The 27,531-nt window shown below is 43.5% G+C and overlaps 1 protein-coding gene across 1 annotated transcript in view; it reads left to right on the plus strand.

Annotated features, from left to right (window-relative positions):
- Nucleotides 1-27,531, plus strand: part of LOC134892403 (myosin-7) — a 55,694-nt gene that overhangs the window by 26,681 nt on the left and 1,482 nt on the right. The window contains exons 13-36 of the mRNA XM_063913608.1: nucleotides 76-225; nucleotides 803-973; nucleotides 1,222-1,531; nucleotides 8,284-8,354; nucleotides 13,696-13,783; nucleotides 14,055-14,172; nucleotides 14,282-14,405; nucleotides 14,493-14,629; nucleotides 14,908-15,163; nucleotides 15,315-15,557; nucleotides 15,635-15,811; nucleotides 15,892-16,037; nucleotides 16,174-16,264; nucleotides 16,632-17,021; nucleotides 22,016-22,142; nucleotides 23,153-23,271; nucleotides 23,658-23,854; nucleotides 23,981-24,164; nucleotides 24,273-24,438; nucleotides 24,675-24,799; nucleotides 25,156-25,464; nucleotides 26,007-26,210; nucleotides 26,492-26,617; nucleotides 27,013-27,288. Of these exons, the coding sequence (XP_063769678.1) occupies nucleotides 76-225; nucleotides 803-973; nucleotides 1,222-1,531; nucleotides 8,284-8,354; nucleotides 13,696-13,783; nucleotides 14,055-14,172; nucleotides 14,282-14,405; nucleotides 14,493-14,629; nucleotides 14,908-15,163; nucleotides 15,315-15,557; nucleotides 15,635-15,811; nucleotides 15,892-16,037; nucleotides 16,174-16,264; nucleotides 16,632-17,021; nucleotides 22,016-22,142; nucleotides 23,153-23,271; nucleotides 23,658-23,854; nucleotides 23,981-24,164; nucleotides 24,273-24,438; nucleotides 24,675-24,799; nucleotides 25,156-25,464; nucleotides 26,007-26,210; nucleotides 26,492-26,617; nucleotides 27,013-27,288 (4,305 nt within the window). The remainder of the gene's footprint in view (nucleotides 1-75; nucleotides 226-802; nucleotides 974-1,221; nucleotides 1,532-8,283; nucleotides 8,355-13,695; nucleotides 13,784-14,054; nucleotides 14,173-14,281; nucleotides 14,406-14,492; nucleotides 14,630-14,907; nucleotides 15,164-15,314; nucleotides 15,558-15,634; nucleotides 15,812-15,891; nucleotides 16,038-16,173; nucleotides 16,265-16,631; nucleotides 17,022-22,015; nucleotides 22,143-23,152; nucleotides 23,272-23,657; nucleotides 23,855-23,980; nucleotides 24,165-24,272; nucleotides 24,439-24,674; nucleotides 24,800-25,155; nucleotides 25,465-26,006; nucleotides 26,211-26,491; nucleotides 26,618-27,012; nucleotides 27,289-27,531) is intronic.

Raw genomic sequence — 27,531 nt, forward strand, 5'->3', positions numbered from 1 at the left:
TACTGCTATTGCGTCCACCTCTGAAACACCCTGTGTCTGTTACAATGCTGTAGACTTTCATGTTCTTTCTTCCAGGTGTACTATGCCGTAGGTGCCCTGGCCAAGTCAGTGTACGAAAAGATGTTCATGTGGATGGTTGTGAAAATTAACACCACACTGGAAACCAAGCAGCCCAGACAATACTTCATTGGAGTGTTGGACATTGCAGGATTTGAAATCTTTGATGTAAGTAACTGGGGCACTAGTAAGGAAGCTTTATCAGACAGCCGTGGCATAAGGTGGAAGACAAAGAGAATGTAAGCAGCTGCCTGGTTCTAATAACATAACAGAGTACAGGGAGTTAAGGAAAGCCAGATAAGACAAAAACAGTTTTAGTATTAGTAGATGTGTAACAACTGTGGTAGACCGGGAGAAGGAAATCGGCCAAGTTGAGCCTTTTTGTGGAAGTTGCTCATCCTGAGTTTCTCAAGCAAACTGTCTAAAAGGACTATAGGATCTACTGGTCACGTGGGCAGCAGTATTACCCCAGGTCATACTGAAACACTAGTAAGTCATACTGTACATGCATGTTCCCTGCAGCTCATGCTACCTATTGTCCTGGTGCTTTGAACACTTCTCAAATGAAAAATGAGCAAATTTGGACAATATGGTTCATTTGAAAACAAGCTCTCATTAAGGAGGTAATACTGTACCTGGGTTAGTGCCAGAGTGGCTCTTTCTTTATAGGTTTATTTATCTACCCCTCTCCTTCTATATACATGTCTTTTCCTATATTACTTTTATTTTCCATGTGTTTTTCCAGTTTAACAGCTTTGAGCAGCTCTGCATTAACTTCACCAACGAGAAGTTGCAGCAGTTCTTCAACCACCACATGTTTGTGCTGGAGCAGGAGGAATACAAGAAGGAGGGCATTGAGTGGGAGTTCATAGACTTTGGCATGGACCTGCAGGCCTGCATTGATCTCATAGAGAAGGTGAGGGTGCCTCTTTCACACTCATAATGGTCTAACCTTCAGTATGTTAGTTTTCGTCTGCACTTAATGACATTTGCAGTGTTTCACCTTTGTCTATATATCTATTCCTTTGCAAATTCTATTTCATCTTCTGTTTAACAATTTTAATTATGGTTTTCTGGACACTCTTTCACTCCAGAATGGTCTGTATGTTATTAACCTGTCCCTAACTCACACCATAAAGTTCCATATTGATTCTCTCTCCACAGCCCATGGGCATCATGTCCATCCTAGAAGAGGAGTGCATGTTCCCCAAAGCCACTGACGTGACCTTTAAGGCCAAACTGTATGATAATCATCTGGGCAAGTCCAATAACTTTCAGAAACCCAGGAATATCAAGGGGAAGCCTGAGGCTCACTTTGCGCTGGTGCACTACGCTGGCACAGTGGACTATAACATCAATGGCTGGTTGGTGAAGAACAAGGACCCACTGAACGAGACTGTGGTGGGGCTGTACCAGAAGTCATCTCTCAAACTGCTGTCTCTTCTGTTTGCCAACTATGCCAGTGCTGACTCAGGTACAGAAAGGTGAAAATGTTAAGGGTTTACCACTGGCATAAGGTTCCCTTACACATCTTATATACAAACTGGTGCTAACTACAAAATAATATAGAAACTGCAGCTTGCACTAATTAGGATGCCTGAGAATCGACAGCTGACTGTTAAGCCCCATACACACTAGCCGAGCCCCCGCTGACACCAATATGGGCGGCGGCGGGGACCCGGTGGGGTGCCGGTATCGGCAAGTGTATACACACTTGCCGATGCCAGCGGGGAAGAGAGCAATGGCAGGGGGCGGCAGGGGGAAACGTCAACCACGCGGGTATGGGTCGTTGGGTCGACCCAACTTAGGTCAACATTCATTAGGTCGACCACTGAGGGTCGATATTGCCATTAGGTCGACATGCATTAGGTTGACATGGGCATTAGATCGACATGTACTAGGTTGACAGGTCAAAAGGTCGACATGAGGTTTTTGACTGTTTTTGGTGTCTTTTTCTCTGTAAAGTGATGGGGAAGCCAAATTAGTGCACCGTGTCCCCTCGCATGTCTCGCTATGCTCCGGGCAAGGTGCCTCGCTTCGCTCGCCACAGATTACCATTCCAATCGTAGTCCAATGTGGATCGTTAAATATGAAAAAATCCCCCCAAAAATTAAAAATTTTTAAAAACTCATGTCAACCTTTTGACCTGTCGACCTTGTACATGTCGACCTAACGGCCATGTCGACCTAATGGCATTGTCGACCTTCAGTGGTCGACTTAATGAGTGTCGACCTAAGTTGTGTTGACCTAACGACCGTAACCCACCCACGCTGCATCTACAGCATGGCTGTCGTTAATGAGGACCTCCCTGGTCTGTACATATTCATGCAAAGGAGAGGGTCATTAACGATGCGCGGGAGCACGCATTGTTATCGACATTGAGTGTACACACTGAACGAGACTGTAAAAGAGCTTGCTTAAATCGGCCCTTCTGAGCCAAATCTTTTACTTTCTCGTCTAGTGTGTATGGGGCTTTACTGCCCCGAGTACGTCCACCTTCCAACGTCTTCAGCTTGTCTTAAAGTGATTCTGTAACCAGGGCAGAGCCCTGAAGTGAGGAGTCTGTCCTGTTTGGCTACCTCTGTGCTTAGACATATGCTTGCTCAGAGCACAGGAGGGGTGGCGGGATAAGCCCATTTGGAACTGAATACAACAATAACAAACAATAACAGGCAAGACACCTTCATTTCAAATGGTAAAATTTGCTTACCTATCTACTGGCCTCTGCTTTGGCTGATCTTGATTAATCAGGTAAAAAGCAGACACACTGTATAAAGCCTCTGTATAAAGCCGGCTCCCCCATACAACATCCACAGCTTAACTCTGAGACCACAGCTTAACTCTGAGACAATAGCTTAACTCTTGAATCACAGCTTAACTCTGTGACCACAGTTTAACTCTGAGACCACAGCTTAACTCTGAGACCACTGCTTAACTCTGAGACCACAGCTTAACTCTGAGACCACTGCTTAACTCTGAGACCACAGTTTAACTCTGAGACCACAGCTTAACTCTGAGACCACTGCTTAACTCTGAGACCACAGCTTAACTCTGATACCACAGTTTAACTAGGAGGCCACAGCTTAACTCTGAGACCACATCTTAACTCTGAGACCACAGTTTAACTAGGAGGCCACAGCTTAACTCTGAGACCACATCTTAACTCTGGACAGTTTCCCAAACAAAAATAATTTCTATGAATTCTCAGCAGCAATAATGGTAATTGTTATGTTAGCACACTACATACCCAGTGTTACTGTATTCAGTTACTAGCTATTTCTTAGCATAGGTTCAATAGTGGAAATGTGCATAGGCCCACAGCTAGTAGACATCTGCTTTCATTAAAGTAATGAATGTAGGGCCTAATTCAGAGTTGTATGCTATTTGCAACTGCGATTTTCTATGCTATACAACTGCTAATGTTCGCAAGTGAAGTTGCCACCAAGAAATAAAAATAGATGCTCACCGGAGCGAACGCAACTCATTCGCAATTTTGCATACACAAGATTGTTAAAGATTGACTGCTCCAGTAGGTCTGTGGCTACGGCAGTAGTCACGCAAGCCCCATGTTATTGTATGCAGGAGCTTGTGGCTGACATCACATATAAGCCCCGTAAACAGCCATGACACGCCTGCGTTTTAACAACCACTCCCCGCTAACACCATGTTACTACCCCCAAATGATCACTGTCAATCACTTTGCGACTGAATCCTCATTGGGAATGCAATTGCAAAGGTACCTTTGCGCATGCGCAGTGCGATCACAGCAGGTGTACAGTCTGCCGAAAAATTAAAAAACATCGGCATAGCGTACAACTCTGAATTAGGCCCATAATCTGATTAAGGGGTCTATTCAGACCTGAATGCAGCCACGCGTCTGTATGCAGCGGCTGCATTCAGAGGGTCTGCGCATGCTCACCGGCCGCAGTGTGCATGCATGATCCTACATCCTGGAAGGATGCAGCCGCAAGGTGATTGACAGTGGCGGCCGTCAGGGGGGGATCGACGTGGCATTGCTGAAGCGTTGAGGGTAAAATGGGGGTGTGTCGGAAGCGTTTTCGGGGCAGCTGCTTGATGTCACATGCAGCCACTCTGATAAAAAAAAATGGAGCTGGACCACCTGCCAGTGCAGCCAGGCTGGGCAGGAAGGGGTCAACCTCTAATCGATGCGTCCGCAATTAAATTGCGGACGCATTGTGAGGCGGCATCACACACATGCTAGGAGGCCTTGCCCTGTGCTGGGTGGCCCCCAGCATGTGAGTAGGTGGATGCAGATCTTGCTGCAGGAAGCAAGATCTGCGTCCATCTCTGAATAACCCCCTAAAGCAGGCATGTCCAAACTGCGGCCCTCCAGCTGTTGTGAAACTACATATCCAAGCATGCCCTGACAGAGTTTTGCTGTCAGAAAATGCTAAAGCTGTGTCAGGGCATGCTGGGATGTGTAGTTTCTCAACAGCTGGAGGGCCGCAGTTTGGACATGCCTGCCCTAAAGCCTATAATTGATCAGCTGCTATTGGTTACTGGCTGTTTGCACTATTGCTTGCATGTTTGTAAATAACTCCAACAATCTATCATCTATCTATACATTCTTAGAAATGAAAGTGTGTGTGTTTGTTAGTCTGATTAAGATAAACTCTGAAAACCTCTAAACCGATTATTATGCGGTTTTCATCATTGTGTAGGTAACTTTCTCAGGCAGGTTTTAGGCTAATTATAATCACGATCGGTCATCAGGGGGCTGTAGGCGGGGAACTATATATAAAATTGTGTTATAATGACAGAAATCCCACTAACATGATTAGACACACCAGATCACATGACATGCATTTTATTTTTTTCAAATGATCCCACACCTGAAGTACTTCCAACTGTCACCAACACACCATCACAAAGCCACAACTGTATCACTCCACAACTGTAAACATTAGCATCATTCACAGAGACACTACTCACAGAAAAGAAACACATCCCTGCCTCTCTGAATGCAGCACATCCCTGCCTCACTGACAGCAGAATATCACATCTTCACTGACAGCAGAATATCACAGCCTCACTGACAGCAGAATATCACATCCTCACTGACAGCAGAATATCACAGCCTCACTGACAGCAGAACATCCCTGCCTCAATGACAGCAGCACACCCCTCCTCACTGACAGAAGCACGTAACTACCTCACTGCCTCACTACCTCATGTGCCTAGAGGAAAATCCACCACTGGCGTCACTGACAGCAGCGCATCCATGCCTCACTGACAGCAGTACATCACTACCGCACTGTCAGCAGCACATCCCTGCCTCCCTGACAGAAGCACATCCCTGCCTCACTGACAGCAGCACATCACTTCCTCACTGACAGCAGCACATCACTACCCCACTGTCAGCAGCACATCCCTGCCTCACTGACAGCAGCACATCACTGCCTCACTGACAGCAGCACATCACTGACCCACTGTCAGCAGCACATCCCTGCCTCACTGACAGAAGCACATAACTACCTCACTGCCTCACTACCTCATGTGCCTAGAGGGAAATCCACCACTGGCGTCACTGACAGCAGCGCATCCATGCCTCACTGACAGCAGCACATCACTTCCTCACTGACAGCAGTACATCACTACCGCACTGTCAGCAGCACATCCCTGCCTCACTGACAGAAGCACATCCCTGCCTCACTGACAGCAGCACATCACTTCCTCACTGACAGCAGTACATCACTACCCCACTGTCAGCAGCACATCCCTGTCTCACTGACAGCAGCGAATCCCTGCCTTACTGACAGCAGCACATCCCTGCCTCACTGACAGCAGCACATTCCTGCCTCACTGACAGCAGCACATCCCTGCCCCACTGACAGCAATGCATCCCTGCCTCACTAATGGCAGCACATCCCTGCCTCACTAGATATAAGCACATCACTGCCCTACTGACAGCAGCACATCCCTGCCTCACTGACAGCAGCACATCCCTGCCTCACTGACAGCAGCGAATCCCTGCCTTACTGACAGCAGCATATCCCTGCCTCACTGTCAGCAGCACATTCCTGCCTCACTGACATCAGCACATCCCTGCCCCACTGACAGCAGCGCATCCCTGCCTCACTAATGGCAGCACATTCCTGCCTCACTAGACATAAGCACATCACTGCCCCACTGTTAGCAGGGCATCCCTGCCTCACTGTCAGCAGCACATCCCTGCCTCACTGACAGCAGCACGTAACGCCTCAATGTCTCATTACCTCACGTGCCTAGAGGGAAATCCACCAATGGTGTCACTGACAGCAGCACATCACTGCCCCACTGTCAGCAGCACATTCCTGCTTCACTGACAGCAGCGCATCCCTGCCCCACTGACAGCAGCGCAACCCTGCCTCACTAATGGCAGCACATCCCTGCCTTACTAGACATAAGCACATCACTGCCCCACTGTCAGCAGCACATCCCTGCCTCGCTGTCAGCAGCACATCCCTGCCTCACTGACAGCAGCGAATCCCTGCCTTACTGACAGCAGCACATCCCTGCCTCACTGACAGCAGCACATTCCTGCCTTACTGACAGCAGCGCATCCCTGCCCCACTGACAGCAACGCATCCCTGCCTCACTAATGGCAGCACATCCCTGCCTCACTAGAGATAAGCACATCACTGCCCCACTGACAGCAGCACACCCCTGCCTCACTGACAGCAGCACATCCCTGCCTCACTGACAGCAGCGAATCCCTGCCTTACTGACAGCAGCACATTCCTGCCTCACTGACATCAGCACATCCCTGCCCCACTGACAGCAGCGCATCCCTGCCTCACTGACAGCAGCACACCCCTGCCTCACTGACAGCAGCACATCCCTGCCTTACTGACAGCAGCGAATCCCTGCCTCACTGTCAGCAGCACATTCCTGCCTCACTGACAGCAGCGCATCCCTGCCTCACTGTCAGCAGCACATTCCTGCCTCACTGATATCAGAACATCCCTGCCCCACTGACAGCAGCGCATCCCTGACTCACTAATGGCAGCACATCCCTGCCTCACTAGACATAAGCACATCACTGCCCCACTGTCAGCAGGACATCCCTGCCTCACTGTCAGCAGCACATCCCTGCCTCACTGACAGCAGCGATTCCCTGCCTTACTGACAGCAGCACATCCCTGTCTCACTGATGGCAGCACATCCCTGCCTCACTGGACATAAGCACATCTCTGACCCGCTGACAGCAGCACATCACTGCCTCACTGACAGAAGCACATCACTGCCCTACTGACAGTAGCACATCCCTGCCTCACTGACAGCAGCACATCACTCCCTCACTAACAGCAGCAAATCCCTGCTCCACTGACAGCAGCACATCATTCCCTCACTGACAGCAGCACATCACTGCCTCACTGACAGCAGCACATCATTCCCTCACTGACAGCAGCACATCATTCCCTCACTGACAGCAGCACATCACTGCCTCACTGACATCAGCACATCACTGCCTCACTGACAGCAGCACATCACCAACATCGCTGACAGCAGCACATCACCACGTTTATTCGAGTGGAGCCTGGTACTGCAGCTAGTACAGTTGGTAAAATACAAACTGTATAAGAAAAAGACTGCATACCTTATTGTCTTTATGTGTACATGGCACTGTGGGGGTCATTCTGAGTTGATCACTCGCTAGCTAGTTTTAGCAGCCGTGCAAACGCTATGCCACTACACACTGGGGAGTGTATTTTAGCTTAGCAGAAGTGCGAACGCATGTGCAGCCGAGCGCTACAAAAACAGTTTGTGCAGTTTCTGAGTAGCTCTGAACCTACTCAGCGCTTGCGATCACTTCAGCCTATTCGTATCCGGATTTGACGTCATACATCCGCCAAGCGAACGCCCAGCCACGCCTGCGTTTTTTCAGACACACCTGCATTTTTACAAACACTCCCTGAAAATGGTCAGTTGACACCCAGTAATGCTCCCTTCCTGTCAATCTTCTTGCGGCCACCAGTGCGAAGGAAAACTTCGCTAGAACCTGAGCACAACCACAAAGAGCTTTGTACCCGTATGTCGCACATGCGCTTTGCGGGGCATATGCATGTGCAGAAATGCTGTTTTTTCACCTGATCGCTGCGCTGCGAAAATCGGCAGCGAGCGATCAACTCGGAATGACCCCCCGTGTCTCTTGCTAGTTTCTTATGTTTACAGCCAGTCACTCTTTTGTTGATGAGTTGCTTCTCCCTTAAATGTACTGTTTAGAACAAGCTGGGAAGGGAAAGGGCAGTAAGAAGAAAGGATCATCCTTCCAGACAGTATCAGCACTGCACCGGGTAAGTGATTTAATATCTCTTTTCTGTTATTTTCCCTTTATGGTATACAATATAATCCAAGTTATCATAGTCTTACACCAACTTTTCAAAATAATTTCCAGGTACTCTTTGCTGGTAGTCAAGTATGTCCAAGCACATCCATTCTGGTCTTTGGATTTTAAATACTTAACTTTAAAAAATACTAATTTTTAAAGATAAAACAATAATGGAAATTCAGCTCCATGCACAGAGTGCCTCTGAAACGGTGGGGTGAAAAAGTGGGAGAGAAAGAAGGACTCTTTATAATGATATGATTGGTGATTTAAAACGTACAGCATCTAAAATATGTATTTTCATATTTGCTTAAATAGTAAGAAACTTTACACAATGACTTCACCAATATTGTGAATTAGGTAAAAATAAATTGCCTCTTTAAAAAAAAAAAAAGTTTATTAAGGGATCATAATACAGCATAGTAATACAGTCTGTAAAAAAATAAATAAAAGCAAGTGTACAAATTCAAATACGTCAATTCATACAGAATATAAAATGCGATCCATTTTAACAATTTTACGTAGACAAGAAAGAAAAGAAGAAAAAATAAATAAAAGAAAATTGAGCAAGGTAGTAATTAATAGGGGTAAGAGTAAAGAGCAAGAAAAGAGTAACAGAGAAAGAGAAAGGGGGAAAGACAGGAAGGGTGGATCCTCGATGAAAGAAATAAAATTAAAACAATAAAAGCCTGATAACAGGGCGACGCATCAGGGAGCAAATGTGGAGGCAATGTGCTGAAGAGACATCCATGGGGACCATATGGAGTTGAATTTTTGGGAGGAATTATCAATGATGCTTGTCATATACTCCATACGCTATACATACCAAATGTGAGCCAATTTAGAGTGGAAGGAAGGGGCAGCCGCACGTTTCCAGTTCATAGCAATTTGGCAGGTGGTCGAATAGACCATGTCGCATCGGTTTGTTTTGTTGTCTAGATAAAGTTGGGACAAATAACGGCAAGAGAAAAAACTTAGGGTCATGCGGAATAGGCATTTATAGTAGAGTTACTATGTACAGTACGTGATCAGGGTCGGACTGGCCCACAGGGGTACCAGGGAAACCACCGGTAGGCCCCACTGCCTGAGGGCCCACTCCTTCCTCTAGGAATCAGATTCCAGACTGTGCACTTATATTATACATGGTAGATATGTTGCATTACACTCAGAGGCAGAACTCTGGGAGGCAATGGAGTCAACTGCCGCCTGGCTCCTGATTTGAAGGGGGGCACCTCTCCTCCTGTTCTGTGTGTTCAGCGACATTAATCAATTAAGTTAACGGACAGCAGACGGTATTCTTCCGTAGCCGACTTCCCCACTAGTCACAACACCTTACAAATCACACCCTCTTTATTATAGATACACAGGAAGCAGACAACTTACTGATGAAGCTATTTGCTCCTATAAAGGAAACATGAGAATTCTAACTATATGAAGTTATTTCTCTGACAATTACAAGTAACTTCATATAGTTAGAATTCTCATACTTCCTATGCAAGAGCAAATATCTCCATCAGTAAGGTGCATGCTTCCAGGTGCATGCTTCCAGTGTAATAGGTTGTGGGTTCTAATCCTGGGTATGACACTTGCAAATTAATTGTCAGAGAAATAATCAGCATTGTGAGTGACTGAGAAGATCTATGTAGTGTGTGGCTGGACCCCTACATAGATCTGCCTAGTTACAACGGTTGTGTAGTAGCTTCATATAGTTACAATCTGCAGGCTTGCTATGCAGGAGCAAATATATACAGTGTGTATATATATATATATAAAAGCAAAGGCAGGGGTCCGGCACAGCCACTTAGAGACGATGATACACTGGGTGCCCTCACAAATAAATTGACAAGCAGCAAGGACGGTGCGGCACTCCAATGATTTCAATACCAGAGTAATTGTAAGATGCATCTTTTAGGCCCTACACACTGGCCGATTTTCTGAAAGATATGAACGATCTCGTTCATAAATGAACGAGAACTCGTTCATATCTTTCAGTGTGGAGGCTCCAGCGATGAACGATGCACGGCCCCGCGCTCGTTCATCGCTGGTCCCCCGTCGGCTGTGCATGCAGGCCAATATGGACGATCTCGTCCATATTTGCCTGCACTTCAATGGAGCCGCGTGACGGGGGGAGTGAAGAAACTTCACTCCCCCCGTCACTGCCCCCCTGCCGCCGGGTCGCTCGTCGGCCGTATCCGCCGTCGGGCAGCTCGTCAGCGGGTCGGCCAGTGTGTAGGGCCCCTTACAATTGCTCTGGTATTGAAATCATTGGAGTGCCGCACCGTCCTTGCTGCTTATATATATATATATATATATAAATATATATATATATAGGGGTAGGGGGTCACCAATATTTTTCTTGCATCCGGGCAACTGGGACAAACTTACACCACTGATTACACTGCATTAGACTATTGTGTATTTCAAGCCTATGTGGAGGCTGGCCACACCCCCTTTGTAGGCTGGCCACACCCATAAGTATGGGCCCCTATAACTGCATTCCCCCGGTGGGCCCTTCATGTCCCAGTCCGACACTGTACGTGATAATAAGTTGCCTCTTTAATAAGAATGAGATCACCAAATTCAAGTGGAAAAAAAATATTCTAGTCTGTATGTGGTATCTACTGTAGGTAATATATCAGCTGCCGTTTACACTTACACGTTTGCACAAGGCGACTATGACATTATACTGTAATGGACATATCTTACAGGTTTTGAACAGCTTTTTCCTTGATGTGCATGATTAACAATTACACTCATCTGTAAAGCATACCCTATTAATCTGAGTTTTAAATCAACAATCATATAATTATAAAGAGTGCCCTGTAGGCAGTTCTTCTTTCTCCCCTCTTTTTCAGTGCATGTATGTTTAACGCTAGGGAGCACCACAAACTCCAATAATAGTGAGGAATTCTTCTGTCCTCATGGTCATCTCAAGTTGGTTTGTCTTTTCACAAGACTGTAAAAACTGGACCTAAGTCTTATTTTGACTCAAGTATTTGCAATTCCAATTGGCATATACTATTGAGAGAAAATAGTAAACTAGTAGAGGATATCACACTTCAGGCACTAAAAAGCACCTAAACATCTTCAAATCCACTAAAGAAGCTTCACCCTGCTTCTTAAGGTTACACTAATTAAATACAAGGTAGTGGATATAAAAGTTAGAAGCGCTAATAGAACGTCTTACATCCCTTTACAATGGTGGGAGTTTTCTCTCTCTTTCTCTTGAGGATTTGGACACTTATCCTCTGGTTGACTTCAGATAGTCTTTAAGGCTCAGGTAAGTATAGAAACAAAACATATCATGGTGTAGTATGTCAATGTTCAGTCTGAGTGGTGTATATGTCAGTCCTCAAATGGTGTATCTCTCTGTATATCCCAGGGGAGACTGATATATTGATGGAAGTTACTTTTTTAATTCTTTCATTCTTATGTCAGGGGTGGCATATCATACTCACTCACTGACTAGGGAGGATAAATATATAAATGTTTTTTTTGTGGTCTACACCATAAAGTATTTCTTTCTTCCTGGTATAAATGAATTAAATGAATGTGTGTGGGGGGGGGGGGGGGGGTGTTTCTACATAACACGTGGTCTACAGATGAATAGGCATACCCCAACTCACAATCTGGAGTGTTGGATTATGTATATCAAGGTATCCTTGACTCCTAATACAGTAGGAGGGCATTTATGGATACTGAATAGGCGTACACCACTCACAATCAGATGTGCTGTCACTTGCTCATCATGGTTTTTCTTATCCTGGTCCCAGATTGGATACATAAAGCCGGTTCCCAAAAAATGTTTCATGAGGCAATGCTCATAAAAAAGAGGGTTACACTTTATTAAAAGTCCATATACATACAGTATATGAAAAATTGATTACAAATTAATTAAACATTACAAAAGTTGTATGGTAGGGGCATATACTGTACACCAAAAATGATAAGCCAACTCCCAGATTGGTGTATTTTAACTCTAGATATTCTCCTCTGTTGCCTTGCATTTCAATCCTGCTGGATCTTCCTCAGGGCTCTGAGGAATATCCAGCAGGATTGAAACGCGTTTGCAAGCAACAGAGGGGAATATCTATACTTCAAGTACACCAATCTGGGAGTTTATGTCTAAACCAACAAGGTGACTGGTGATTGGGAAGTCCGGACACCCCACATCAGGTTTATTTCCACCTTCCTTTGTTGGCTTATCCTTTTCAGTGTACAGTATATGTCCCTACCATACAACTTTTGTGATTTTTAATTCATTTTTTATCAATTTTTCATATACTGTATTTATATGGACTTTTAATAAAGTGTAACCCCCTTTTTTATGAGCGTTGCCTTATGAAACATTGTTTTGGTACCGGCTTTATATATACAATCAGGGACCAAGATAAAAGAAACCGTGATAAGCATGTGACAGCACATCTGACTGTGATTGGGTTACGCCTATTCAATATCCATAAATGCCCTCCTACTGTATTAGGAGTTAAAGATACCTTGATATACATAATCCACCACTCCAGATTGTGAGTTGGGGTATGCCTATTCATCTGTAGACCACGTGTTATGTGGAAAGACACCCCCACACATACATTTAATTCATTTATACCAGGAAGAAAGAAATAATTTATGGTGTAGACCATGAAAGAAACCTTGATATATTTATCCTTCCTAGTTAGCGAGTGAGTATGGTATGCCACCCCTGACATAAGAATGAAAGAATTAATGAAGTAATTCCATCAATATATCAGTCTCTCCTAGGATATACACAGAGAGACACCATTTGAGGACTGACATATACACCACTCAGACTGAACATTAACGTTCTACACCATGATATGTTTTGTTTCTGTTTCCCTTTCTATACTTACCTGAGTCTTAAAGACTTTCTGAAGTCAACCAGAGGATGTGTCCAAATCCTCAAGAGAAAGAGAGAGAAAACTCTCACCATTGTAAAGGGATGAAAGACTTTCTATTAGCGCTTCTAACTTTTATATCCACTACCTTGTATTTAATTTATTGAGAGAAAGTGTCATTTCTATATCTGGTGCAGAATCTAACCCCCCTATTTTTGCTTAGTAACACCAAAGTGGCGAGCAAGGAAGTTAGTGATGTTTGACTACTGTAAAATACAGTGATGTTCACAGCCAAACATCAGGGCGACACATTGCACTAAACTGAATTCTTCCCTAAGGAGAAGTATAATTAGAACTGATTGGTTACTATTCCCAGGAACACATATTTAAAGTTAGAGATTATTGGTAGAAACTACCTCCTTATGCAGGCCCTAATCTTTCTCTCCTCAACAGGAGAATCTCAACAAGCTGATGACCAATCTCCGCTGTACTCATCCTCATTTTGTTCGGTGCATCATTCCCAATGAAACAAAGTCCCCAGGTAAATAGGCCAGATGCTCACAAGATCATATCATGTTCCAGACCATACCCATTCAATTTATGATGAATTTTCAAAGTAACTGGTCTAATACATATTTGTTGTCTTTTCATCTCAATCAACTCGCTACTGTAGAGACAAAATTAATATTTTTTGAGAAGCAGAAAATAAAGTAAAAACAAATGTATGGATCAATTCTGTATCCTTTAGGTTAAGAATTTCAATTCTAAAATGTTACAAACTAAGAAGATGTGTATGTACTCCCTCGTCCCAGGTATGATAGATAACCGCTTAGTGATGCACCAGCTCCGCTGTAACGGTGTCCTGGAAGGTATCCGAATCTGCAGGAAGGGATTCCCCAACCGTATCCTGTATGGGGATTTCAGGCAGAGGTATGTCTGTGATACTGCAGACTTAGGTCTGTGATACAGTCAGAAGGCATTGTAACACAGTATGATATGCATTTAATACTGTCTGTCTTTACTTTTTCTTGTCACTAAGGTACCGTATCCTGAACCCAGCAGCTATCCCAGAGGGACAGTTCATAGACAGTAGGAAGGGGGCAGAGAAGCTACTAGCATCCTTAGAAATTGATCATACTCAATACAAGTTTGGACACACCAAGGTAACACAATCACTCCTATGATAAAACTGGAAACTGATTTTAAAAAAGCTGAAAGTTGCTATAAAATGATCTTTTTTTATTTTGCAGGTTTTCTTTAAGGCAGGCTTACTGGGTCAGCTGGAGGAGATGCGGGATGAGCAACTTTCCAGGATTATCACACGTATACAGGCCCAATCCAGAGGTGTCCTATCCAGAATAGAATTTAAGAAGATTGTGGAGCGCAGGTAGCCCGTGTGGTTGTTCTGCAAAGTCTGTCTGACTTCATAGTAGTGCATATATACCTTGTAATTATTATTATTATTATTATTATTATTATTATTAATAATAATAATAATAATTTAATAGTTAAGAATTTAATAAATATTTATCATATTTCTATTGAATACAATTCAGAATAATTACACATATTTAGATCTCTCCCATAAAATATTAGTTTAAAAGTGAGCAATGATATAACTTTAAACAACACTCACTGTAAAATACCAATTTAATGTTTGTGTAGAGATGCCCTCTTGGTGATCCAGTGGAACATTCGAGCTTTCATGGGTGTCAAAAACTGGCCCTGGATGAAGCTTTACTTCAAGATCAAGCCGCTGCTGAAGAGTGCAGAGACAGAAAAGGAGATGCAGACCATGAAGGAAGAGTTCCAAAAGCTGAAGGAAGCCCTAGAGAAGTCTGAGACCCGACGCAAAGATCTAGAGGAGAAGCAGGTCTCCTTACTACAGGAGAAGAATGATCTGCAGCTTCAAGTGCAAGCTGTGAGTGCTCAGTGTAATATTCAAGGCCCACATAGTATAATGCATGTCCAGTCATGCCATCCATAGCTTTACCCTGAAACCAGATGCAGAACCTTAATTATTTACATTGATAGTGATATATAAAATTATTGAATGCTTTAATTAAATTCAGGAACAAGACAACTTGGCAGATGCTGATGAGAGGTGTGAGCAGCTTATTAAGAACAAGATCCAGCTGGAGGCCAAGCTAAAAGAGCAGACCGAGAGGCTGGAAGATGAGGAAGAGATGAATGCAGATATGACTGCTAAGAAACGGAAGCTGGAGGATGAATGTTCTGAGCTCAAGAAGGATATTGATGACCTAGAGCTGACCTTGGCCAAAGTGGAAAAGGAGAAGCATGCCACCGAGAATAAGGTGAGGCTTTTTCTTAATCACCCTGACAGCCTATTATAACCTCTAGATCTCTTTCATATGAACTATTTGTTTGACAGGTGAAGAATCTAACCGAGGAGATGGCTGGGTTGGATGAGATTATTGTCAAGCTAACCAAGGAGAAGAAGGCTCTGCAAGAGGCTCACCAACAAGCATTGGATGACCTCCAGGCTGAAGAAGACAAAGTTAATGTGTTGAGTAAAGCTAAAGCAAAACTCGAGCAGCAGGTTGATGATGTGAGTACAGCCTATAGACCGGAAAAAGCTATTTTATTTACTTTACTGAGTACTTAACTTCTGTTTTCTGAACTGCACAGCTGGAAGGGTCTTTGGAGCAGGAGAAGAAAGTACGCATAGACCTGGAAAGGGTGAAGCGAAAACTTGAAGGAGACCTGAAGTTGAACCAAGAAAATTTAATGGATCTTGAAAATGATAAACAGCAACTGGATGAAAAGCTGAAAAAGTAAGTGTCCCATCATGTTCCAAAATGGCTATAGTATGTTCGAAGAATTAATCTACAGTGTGTTGCAAACAAACAAGATTATATCAGGCTCCTTGGAGGAGAAACAGTCACACAAATGGTGTTCTATTTGTTGCAGAAAAGATTTTGAAATAAACCAGCTTAATACAAGAATTGAGGATGAACAGAATGTGGGTGTTCAGCTTCAGAAGAAGATGAAAGAACTGCAGGTATCTCTAAAAGTGATTCTGATAAGGGGTGAGCAGATTTTTTATAAAATGGACCATTACAATGTCCTTTGACAATGTTACACTGAAATATGAGTATTGGGTTATCAAACAATGGGGCTGAGTTAACAACAAGTAATATCCTAGTTATCACTCATTACTAATCCTAAATGGTGCTCCAACCAATCAGCTCCTTTGTTGTGTTTGAAAAATGAAAGGAGCTGATTGTTTGGAGCACCATTTAAGATTAGTACCGAGTGATAATTAGGATATCAATCATTTTGAAATCTGACCCAGTGACTCTAAAGATTAATGTATTCCATACGAGTCTGCCACTCACATTCTACACTATTTAAATCCATTTTGCTAGGCTCGTATTGAGGAGCTGGAGGAGGAGCTGGAAGCAGAGAGAACAGCGCGGGCCAAGGTAGAAAAGCTTCGCTCTGACCTGTCAAGAGAGTTGGAGGAGATCAGTGAGCGCCTAGAAGAGGCTGGAGGAGCCACCTCAGTGCAACTGGAGCTCAACAAAAAGAGGGAGGCAGAGTTTCTGAAACTCAGGAGAGATCTAGAGGCGTCCACTCTGCATTCAGAGGCCACAGCAGCCACACTCAGGAAAAAGCATGCAGACTCTGTGGCAGAGCTCGGTGAGCAGATAGACAATCTGCAGAGAGTGAAACAGAGATTGGAGAAGGAGAAGAGTGAACTGAAACTGGAACTAGATGATGTAGCATCCAACATGGAGCAGGTGGTAAAATCCAAGGTGAGAATATCTGAAAAATATTTACTTTTATTTATATTCCAGGTTTCTAATTAACAGTGCTCTAGCCATGCTTTACTCAGAAAGTCACTGCCTAAACTGTCCCAATTCCTCTACAAGGACAGAGCTCTCCAGCCCTACACAGGAGCAAATAGTTCCATGTGTTAGGTTTCTGACTGCAGGTTGTGAAGTTGAAGGTTCGAATCACAGTTATGACTGCTGAGCACTGTATGTCTTAAATACATGGGGATTTAACTGAAGGTGCATAGATCTCCTCTTATATGTGTGGAACCATTCCTCTGCAACTCATGACTAAGTGGCAATACTGTATGTAAAAAAAAAAAACCTGACTGCAAAATCCGGTGATTGAGGGTGGCAGATTTCCCCCTAGGTACCTCTGGACCCTAGGTGGCCCCCTTACTGTCCTATCCATAATCAAGCCTTGATTGGCATACATTTACAGTAGTGCAGACTAAAGTTAAGATCGTGATACCATGGATCTAGGTCTTATGTTGCTATACCAGAATCACATCTATAGGCATCAAGGCTCTGTCCGTAAGAATGCACACAGAATGTGCATGTCCATAGTTCTTGTGAGCTTGTGTACAGTATTGCACTGGCATAGCTTAAAGGCTCAATGACAAAATGTGGGATGTGAGGTCCTAAATGTCGGAACATATAAGGGGAATGGATTAGGCATATTTAGAATTATCCTTTCATGTACAGAACATCATAAATGTTCATCAGAGTTCCAAAATCTCCAATGGACGGTCTTACAATTTCACCTGTACTTACAGTATGTGCACTGAAATTCACAGGTAGGAACATATATAGTAAAAGTAAAGATTAGTTTGATGCTCAGTTTAGCATAAATACATTAAATTGAGTGCATTGGGAAAATTAAAAAAAAAGAGATGGGGAGGTTTGTTACTCATTGCATCTCTTTGTACAAGTCCCCAATATGTCTGGTGACTTGTACAAAGGAAATATCTTTCCTTCCATTTACTGGCACAGAAGAACTGAATCACAATGTAAAACTGCTGCACCAGATTTTTATTATTGTGGCTTTGCACTTTTTAGTATATTACTGGGACTACTATTTCCTCAATTTACATACTTCTTTATTTTACTCCTCCATTCCATCACCACCATGAGATAGGCCCATCTTCCAGAAAGTATTTAGTATTAGGGAGGTTTGCCCATTCACCTTACCATCGGTGCGCCATTCAGTCTGACGCAGGTTAAATGTTCCATTATTTTGAAATTGCTGCCCAAAATCATCTCAGATCCCAGGAAGTGGTGTACATATTTGGCTCCAAATGCAAACCAGAACTACACAAGACTTATCATTGCCTTGATGTGAAAAGATTTATTCCTCATTAGTTGCCATAAATATTTATACCTTCTTGAAACATAAAATTAATGTCTTGTCTATTACGAATGGCCTTTTAAGCACAAAGAGAACACACAAATACAGAGTAGAACACAAGTCAGGTTTGTGAATGGATCTTGCATGTTTTCACACTGAGCATGCTCTGTAGTCATATCACAGCCTCATCTTCACTTGTTGTAGAATTGGCATAATTGGGTGAAGGTATATCTGTTCTTAGATGGACCTCCTGCACCAGGTATAGTATAGGGCTTTGCAAGTGTGCACTGATAATGATAGCTATGAAACCAAGTGAATGGACAGGGACCCTCCTGCATGTACAGCTCTGCATATTGGCAAATGTGCACATTTTGAACTGCACGTGCAGAGCAGGTATAATTATAAACAATGGGCATTCAACTCTGCTTCAAGTCCAAAGTCCTTTAGTTCCTTGTCCCTCCTAAAATAATATATTCTGTCATACTCCTATGTTGTACTAGCATGGAGATATAAGGATAAATGGAAAGTCCTCCTATCACTAATTGTATTTATATTTAGTCTCTCTAAGGTTCTGTGCAATCATAGGCGTGCGCAGCAAATTTTATTAGGGGGTGCACCGTCGGAGGGGTGTGTCTAGCACCGCCTTTTGGGCGTGTTTAGCACCATCTATTGATGGTCAACGCAATATAAAGTATCCACCCTTGTACCAATCCTAATAAAGCAGATACATTGTCAGATGTTGTGGTGTGCACCAAACAAACACCCGTGATGGCACTAACTGCAATTACAGTGCTCCTCCTCAGCCTGGTCTGGCTGCCCCTCTCTTTCCCCTGCAAGCTGCAGCAGCTTACTTACAAGTCAGTCACTCACTGACAGTCGCAGACTCGTACTGCTGCTGCTGGAAAAACGAGTGACGTGTCAATGCTGCTGCCGGCCGCCTGCCAGTATTGAATTTGTCTTCCTAAGAGGAATGCTGGCTGCATGCTGCTCCTCATCAGTGGCTGACATTGGCATAGCATAGAAGGAGAGAGGTGGGCGTGTGGCAGGTGTGACGGGTGGGTGTGCGAGCAGCATGACGTATTTACGTCACCTCACGCTGTTTTTGTACATGGAGGTGGAACCGGGAGTTTGAAAGCCAGTGGCAGTGGCACCCTTGATTAACTCTGGTGTCCGGTCAGTAATGCAGTCCTGACAGGATGCAGCGCAGAGGGAACAGTAATCAGCCTGCTCTGCGATCGCTGCATCAGGCATGTGAGATCGGGTTCCAGACATTAGGGGGTGCCTGTGCGCACCAGGCACCCCCCCCCCTGCGCACACCTATGTGTGCAATTCACTAGAATAGGGTGAAAAGGCTATTTTACCCAGGGCTGGATTATTTACAAGGCAACACCTAGGCGGCCTGCCAGCTACCCAAATAACAAAATACAGGTTGAGTATCCCATATCCAAATATTCCGAAATACGGACTTTTTTGAGTGAGAGTGAGATAGTGAAACTTTGTTTTCTGATGGCTCAATGTACACAAACTTTGTTTAATACACAAAGTTATTAAAAATATTGTATTAAATGACCTTCAGGCTGTGTGTATAAGGTGTATATGAAACATAAATGAATTGTGTGAATGTATACACACTTTGTTTAATGCACAAAGTTATAAAAAATATTGGCTAAAATGACCTTCAGGCTGTGTGTATAAGGTGTATATGTAACATAAATACATTCTGTGCTTATATTTAGGTCCCATCGCCATGATATCTCATTATGCTATGCAATTATTCCAAAATACGGAAAAATCCCATATCCAAAATACCTCTGGTCCCAAGCATTTTGGATAAGGGATACTCAACCTGTATATAACTTTTATATTAAGAAAAAGGACCTGAGGGTCTGGGTTCCAGGGATTGGGTACAGGAACCAGATTAGAGAGTTTTGATGGGTCCAGCACTTCTGGGGTACTCATAGCCAGATTAAGGGGGGGATGCAGGGCATACTGAACCCGGGCCCCCCTTTGTTAGGGGGCCCCCTGGCCAGAGCACACTGACATCACTAGCAACCAGGCAGCCAGAATGCGAGCAGGACAGTATGCAGTGCAGGCAGAGACACAGGAGTATCAGGTTTCATGAGATACTGGCCAGAGTAGAGATAGGAGGGTGGAGAGAGCTGTAAGTGACACAGGGATCCCAGCTTCTCCTCCTCCCTGCTTGGGAGTCTGGGTTCTGTGTAACCTGCTATCTATTGAGGGTCTAGACAGACACACACACACACACACACACACACACACACACACACACACACAGTCCTCCTGTGTCCTGTCCCAGTGTGCAAGTAACACAGAGGATACTGTTATTCTTGCATGTGACAAGATAAATTATAGAATTATAGATTTATATGTGCATTTTAAGGTTGTTTATGTTGCCTTCATTGTACTACAAGTACATTTTATAAAAAGTTGTCTTTCAATTAGGTGGAGCTCTAAACAGTATCCAGGCATTATTTAACTATTAGTTCAAATCTAATATACACCACTGGTTTAAATTTAATGTACACAATCCATACATCCCAACATAACCCATTCCAGGAGGGACAAAATGCTCTCTACCTGGACTTCCTTCCTAAATTATGATTGCAGTCACCTGTGTTGAAACACTTTCTTATCAACTAAATCTAATATACACCCCCGCTGTACCAGAGCCCCCCTGTTTTAAGTGCCCTGGACACCCCCAAGGCTTAATCCGGCCCTGGGGGTACTGGCAGGCTGACTACAAACCCGACAGCTCTGCTCGAAATGTCAGTATAGAAGGAGTGTAACTTCCTGCACAGTACTCTCTGTACACTCAGCCAATCACAGGGGTCACATGAGCATGTGTTAAGCTTCTCCAATCAGTGTTCAGCACATTCTCCTCTGACTCCTTCTTAAAAGTATGGGAGTGTGACTGAGAGAATACTGACAGAGATGTGCAGAAAACCTAACATAGTGTATGATTGGCCCAAAATTTATTCAAGAGATGCGATGGCTACTAGCACATTAAAACCATTTGATGGTATACCCAGTGATGATTACAATGCTGACACATTTGCAGAAACAGTCGGAACTTCACACATGTGCACATACGCTGAGCTGCAGACACCACTTCCAGTTGTCCATCGGATGGACACCAGAAAGTAGCATTCGATAGCTGACAACCACTGAAAATCCGCTACTCGATGGGAAAAGTACTTCCATCAGATCAGAAACATCCATAGTTGCTAATTGTCCATCTCTAGCCTGACACGTGCACTATGCAGCAGTAAGCTAGATACATGCAGCACACAGATGAGCTATTAAGTCACCTGTGCTCAAGTATGGCTATCCTAAAAATTCTGTACTGTTAGTGTGCCTTGAGGACTGTGGTTGGGATCCCCTAGTATAGGGTAAAAAAAAATGGAATGCATTTGAGGAGGGGTCTTCAAACCATTATCTAGCCTAGGGTCCCATAGAATCATAATCCTTCTCTGGTTTAACGTCTATACTTGATGTACCTTTGAGCAGGAGGGCCTATCTCTCGGTGGTGCATTGGATGGTACATAGAAACAGATCTGTGTAAGTGTCATTTCCATATATTACTTTTTTTATGACTTTTCTTTGGCAGACTAACTTAGAGAAGTTATGTCGTACTTTAGAGGATCAAGTAAGTGAGCATCGTTCTAGGTCTGAGGAGTCACAGAGAACCGTCAATGAACTCTCTACTCAGCGTGCAAAACTGCAGACGGAGAATGGTATAACAATTATTTATTCTATGACAATGCAAATACACCAATCACCCTCATATCTTCCTCTTTACCACACTCACATCCTTGTTACTGACTTATTACTGATACCACTACTGTAGATGTGACACACTGTGGGCCTTATTCAGAGGTGGACACTGCTGCATCTACTCTTGCATCTGTTGCCGGAGTTGAGGCTGTGCTGTTATGCAAATTCTAGTGTCAGACTACCCTGGTGTACAAGCGTGTCTGAGATGCCCACTCTGCACGCTGTAGCACCGCTGGTGGTTCTCGACACACCACCATTAGCCCATCATCGCATGCACCATTAACACTTGCACTAGCCCTATGGCAAGTACAGTTTCTCCATCTGAGTATGGCCTCTGTGGCAGCAGCTGTGCATCTGGGAACGCAGCTGCTATCACTACCACACCTGCCACACTCCCATAACATGCCCATGATACGCTTCTAGCCACCACTCAGTCATCACCCAGGAATGCCCATCACTTTGCTGCATTTCTGATACCATCTGTCCTGATCACAACAGTGCCTTTGGTCGTACCCTCTGTGTAACACATGTACTGAAGGGGTGTTAGAATTTTTTGCACATGCGCAATTGCATATAATCACGCATCTACATGAACATCTGCACTGCATATGCCTCTGGGTCATGCCCTGCATCCTTTGCATATATTGCACAGTACCAACAATGATAAAATAAATTGCTCAGTAGGGCACAGCACTATTATATCCTAGCAACAAGGGCTGTCAGGCAAAGTTAATCCTATAAATGTATGCTGCTCTTAGAATGGTAGAATGCAGGAGCAATCACTTACCTACTATATGTAAGTGGTATTGTGACAAAGCCCCGACACCAAGTAGCTGATGACCTAAAAAAAATCATAGTTATTTTCTGATGATCTGCCAGACACATTGTAGCTTCCTAGTGCAGGCAGTGATACACCTGTACATTGTGTTTTCTGGTTAATCATTTTTTTATGTTGCCATCCTATTCATAGGTGAACTCTCCCGTAGGCTGGATGAAAAGGAGTCATTGGTGTCACAGTTGACTCGTGGTAAACAGACTTACACCCAGCAACTGGAAGATCTAAAGAGACAGCTGGAGGAGGAGGCCAAGGTATGTATAATCCCCAATATGTATGTAGGATAGCTGCACTAGCAGCATAATACAAACAGCAGGGGGCATACAGTGCTGTTGAGATGTCTGCCGGGCCCAGGTAACATTTTTTGGGGCGGGCCTAATTGTGGGAGGCGTTGACCCCTTAGGAAAAAATGGGTGAAAAAAAGAATTGTCGCTATGCATGGGAGAGTGTCAGCAGGCCCGGGCCCCTCCATTAGGCCCAAGCCCATGTAATTATTACCCGTTCCCCCCTTCTCTTCACGGCCCTGTGGGCAAAGCTAGACTTGCCAGATAAGTCACATATACTGACTTCAGCAGCATATCTTGTAGACTTACATTAATGTCTGTTATATTACATTACAACCTTCTTGTTTCCCTATTAGGCAAAAAATGCTCTAGCCCATGCTTTGCAGTCTGCCCGTCATGACTCTGATCTTCTGAGGGAACAGTATGAAGAGGAACAAGAGGCCAAATCAGAGCTGCAACGATCTATGTCAAAGGCCAATGCAGAGGTGGCCCAGTGGAGAACTAAATATGAGACCGATGCTATCCAAAGGACGGAGGAGCTAGAGGAGGCCAAGTAAGATTCTCAAGCTCACACATATTGTCAGAGGCCCGATGTGCCATTTCAAACTCTGTGCATGGGTTTTTATGTACGTCATGTATTTTTTTGGGGGGGTTTATGTACGTCATCTTACCATTACAGGAAGAAGCTGGCGCAAAGGTTGCAGGATGCAGAAGAAGCTGTAGAAGCCGTCAATGCCAAATGTTCATCTCTGGAAAAAACGAAACACCGTCTGCAAAATGATATTGAGGACCTTATGGTGGACCTTGAGAGATCCAATGCTGCCGCTGCTGTCTTGGACAAGAAGCAGAGAAATTTTGATAAAGTAAGAAAGGATGGAAGGTGCTTTGGTAAAAGGTTAAAGGAGAAGAGTGTGGCTAGCTAGAATAAGCAATATGCCTGGTGTTTACGGGCCACTGATCAATGCACTTAGGTCCTAGCTGAGTGGAAGCAGAAATATGAGGAATCGCAGACGGAGCTGGAGTCCTCCCAGAAAGAGGCGCGTTCTCTCAGCACTGAGCTCTTCAAGTTGAAAAATGCCTATGAGGAATCTTTGGATCATTTGGAGACTTTCAAAAGGGAGAATAAGAATCTACAAGGTAATAAAAGTCTGATTCATAGGATTGCCTGACCTTGCTACAATGTCTATAACAACACAAGGTATTAAAGATAGGGGTTTCTAATCATAGACAATAACAACATTTTCACTAAGTAGATACAGTATTTAAAGACAAACACAGGATATGTTTCATATTCTGCAGACATTTCTAACATTCAGTAATATGAGTGGTACATAGCGCAGAAAGTTTCACTCACTTATTATTTCCAACTTCAGAGGAAATCTCAGATCTCACAGAACAGCTGGGTGAGAGCGGGAAGAGCATCCATGAGCTGGAGAAGATACGGAAGCAGCTGGAGCAGGAGAAGATAGACATACAGTCTGCGCTGGAAGAGGCAGAGGTGAGTCACAATGGCAAATGTTAAGTCACACTATGGGTGCGGGGTACAGCTACATCACTGCATTCATGATATTTGACTTCCTTGTTTTGATATGTACAATGCTGCACCCTGTTTGATAATATATTATAATATACCTATGTACTACTACCACACAGGTTATTTTTTGTATTTGATGGGCTATAGAAGACAAAAACTATACTCAAACTCATACTCAAAAGTTTTACTAAACTGTAAAAGTAGACTATAAATCTGAATTAGATATATTTTCATAAAATCTTAACCGTCTACTTGTTTGCTATATCATCCTTGCCTTATGCATTTTTAATTGGTTTGTTGCTTTTTTAAATCCCTCACAGGCTTCCCTGGAGCACGAGGAGGGGAAGATTCTGCGTATCCAGTTGGAGCTGCATCAAGTAAAGTCTGACTTTGAACGCAAGTTGGCTGAGAAAGATGAGGAGCTGGAGCAGACCAAGAGAAATCACCAAAGAGTGGTCGAATCACTGCAGACATCACTGGAGGCCGAAACCAGGAGTCGTAATGAGGCAATGAGGATCAAGAAGAAAATGGAAGGAGATCTGAATGAGTTGGAGATCCAACTTAGCCAAGCTAACCGTGTGGCAATTGAAGCACAGAAACAACTGAAGAGCTTGCAAGGCTACCTAAAGGTGCAAAACACATTGACTTATATGGCTGACAGTCTGTTTAACTGCTTCTCATAAAGGAATCTCATGATAGACCTGATTCAGAGATGCATGCTTTGCAGTCAGATCTTATCATTTTAGCAACTTCTCATTTGCAACTTTGTGCAACTATGGGCAAGTCATACCCAACTGTGAATCAGAGGTTATGTATTTACTTGTGTTCTCCACGGAAAGTTTATCTAATATATAATTGGTGAGATCCCACTGTATTTGTAATGATTGATAGATGATGATAGATTAAGTCATTTTTAGGAATCACCCTGTGGATTTAAAAATTCATTCTCAGTTGCCATCAGTGGTTGAATTACAGCCACTGCAGGGGTAAGGCTGCTACTGTTCTAGAAGGGAGACAGGCACAGAAATACCAGTCCAGCATTTAGAGGCCCTTGATCTGTTCTTCCGAACATGGACATCAGCTAGCACATGCGCAGTGAAACCTCAAATATTAGGCAATGCTGTGTGAGATGTGGCATATTAATCACACTTCTGTCTTTGTAATCATATAGGATACTCAGATTCAATTGGATGATGCTTTAAGAGCCAACGAGGACCTAAAAGAAAACATTGCAATTGTGGAGAGAAGGAACTCCTTGCTCCAGGCTGAGCTGGAGGAACTGCGGTCAGTGTTGGAACAGACAGAGAGAGCACGCAAGCTTGCAGAGCAAGAGCTGATAGAGACCAGTGAGAGAGTCCAACTCCTCCACTCTCAGGTCAGGTGGCTAACAATGTATTAAGAATCTCATCTATTATTGCTGTTCCCTTGATCTTGGTTTCAGTTCTCAAAATGGTATCTCCTTTATGGTAACTTTCCCTTCTGTTCTATATATAGTTGCCCAGTTGGTTCTATAAATGGAATGTTCCATTGCCTTTTGTCTTCCTATTAATAGTTTGACCCATGCCTTTTCCGACATTTAGAAAATGAGTGGTTTCTAATTTCATTTTTCCAATGAGAGTTTCACATGCCTAATTGTGTACCTAATACCTCACATAGAACACCAGCCTGATCAATCAGAAGAAAAAGATGGAGTCTGATCTGTCCCAGTTGCAGACAGAGGTGGAGGAGGCAGTCCAGGAATGTCGTAATGCAGAGGAGAAGGCCAAAAAAGCAATTACTGATGTATGCTCTATAGTACAAACTTATTTTGTCTCTATCTATCTATCTATCTATCTATCTATCTATCTATCTATCTATCTATCTATCTATCTATCTATCTATCTATCTATCTCTTCCAGTGATAGAGTTTGCCATAAACTAAATGTAAATGTAGTTGGAATTTTAAACATTAATATAAACACAAGTCTGTTCAAAGATTACAGCATGAATTAAAACAGGATGGCTAGATGGACTTATTATGGTTCTTATGTTCCATCCATATTTTTCAGTGTTTCTTGGGAATTTGTCTTAGGCAAGCCCCAAATGTCAGTATAGATAAATATGATAGAAAATATACATACATTTATACCACAGCAGCACCTTTTTCTGAGTTATTCTCACGAATCCTTCTGTGACAGGCTGCCATGATGGCTGAGGAGCTGAAGAAAGAGCAGGACACGAGTGCTCATTTGGAGAGGATGAAGAAGAACATGGAGCAAACCATCAAAGATCTTCAGCAACGCCTGGATGAAGCTGAGCAGATTGCCTTGAAAGGAGGCAAGAAACAGCTGCAGAAGCTGGAGGCTCGAGTTCGGGAACTGGACAATGAGCTGGAGGCTGAGCAGAAGCGCAATGCAGAGTCTGTGAAGGGGATGAGGAAATATGAGAGGCGCATTAAAGAGCTCACTTACCAGGTATGGGACTCAAATGGAGGAGACAAAAAACAAGGAGCACCACATAACAGGTGTTGGAAATAGTGGTTGTAATACACAAATTAATCAGACAAAATTCACTGTATAATTCAAAGTACAATCCATTTCAGTAATATACTAACATGGTTTCTAAGGTTAAAAAAATGTGTCCATTGAGTCCAACCTGTTAGTGCTCTCCTACACTGTAATATTTTTAAGACTAATTTAACTGTGGTAAATGTTTAG

Source organism: Pseudophryne corroboree, chromosome 1 (genome assembly GCF_028390025.1).
Source record: "Pseudophryne corroboree isolate aPseCor3 chromosome 1, aPseCor3.hap2, whole genome shotgun sequence".
NCBI classification, from domain to species: Eukaryota; Metazoa; Chordata; class Amphibia; order Anura; family Myobatrachidae; genus Pseudophryne; species Pseudophryne corroboree.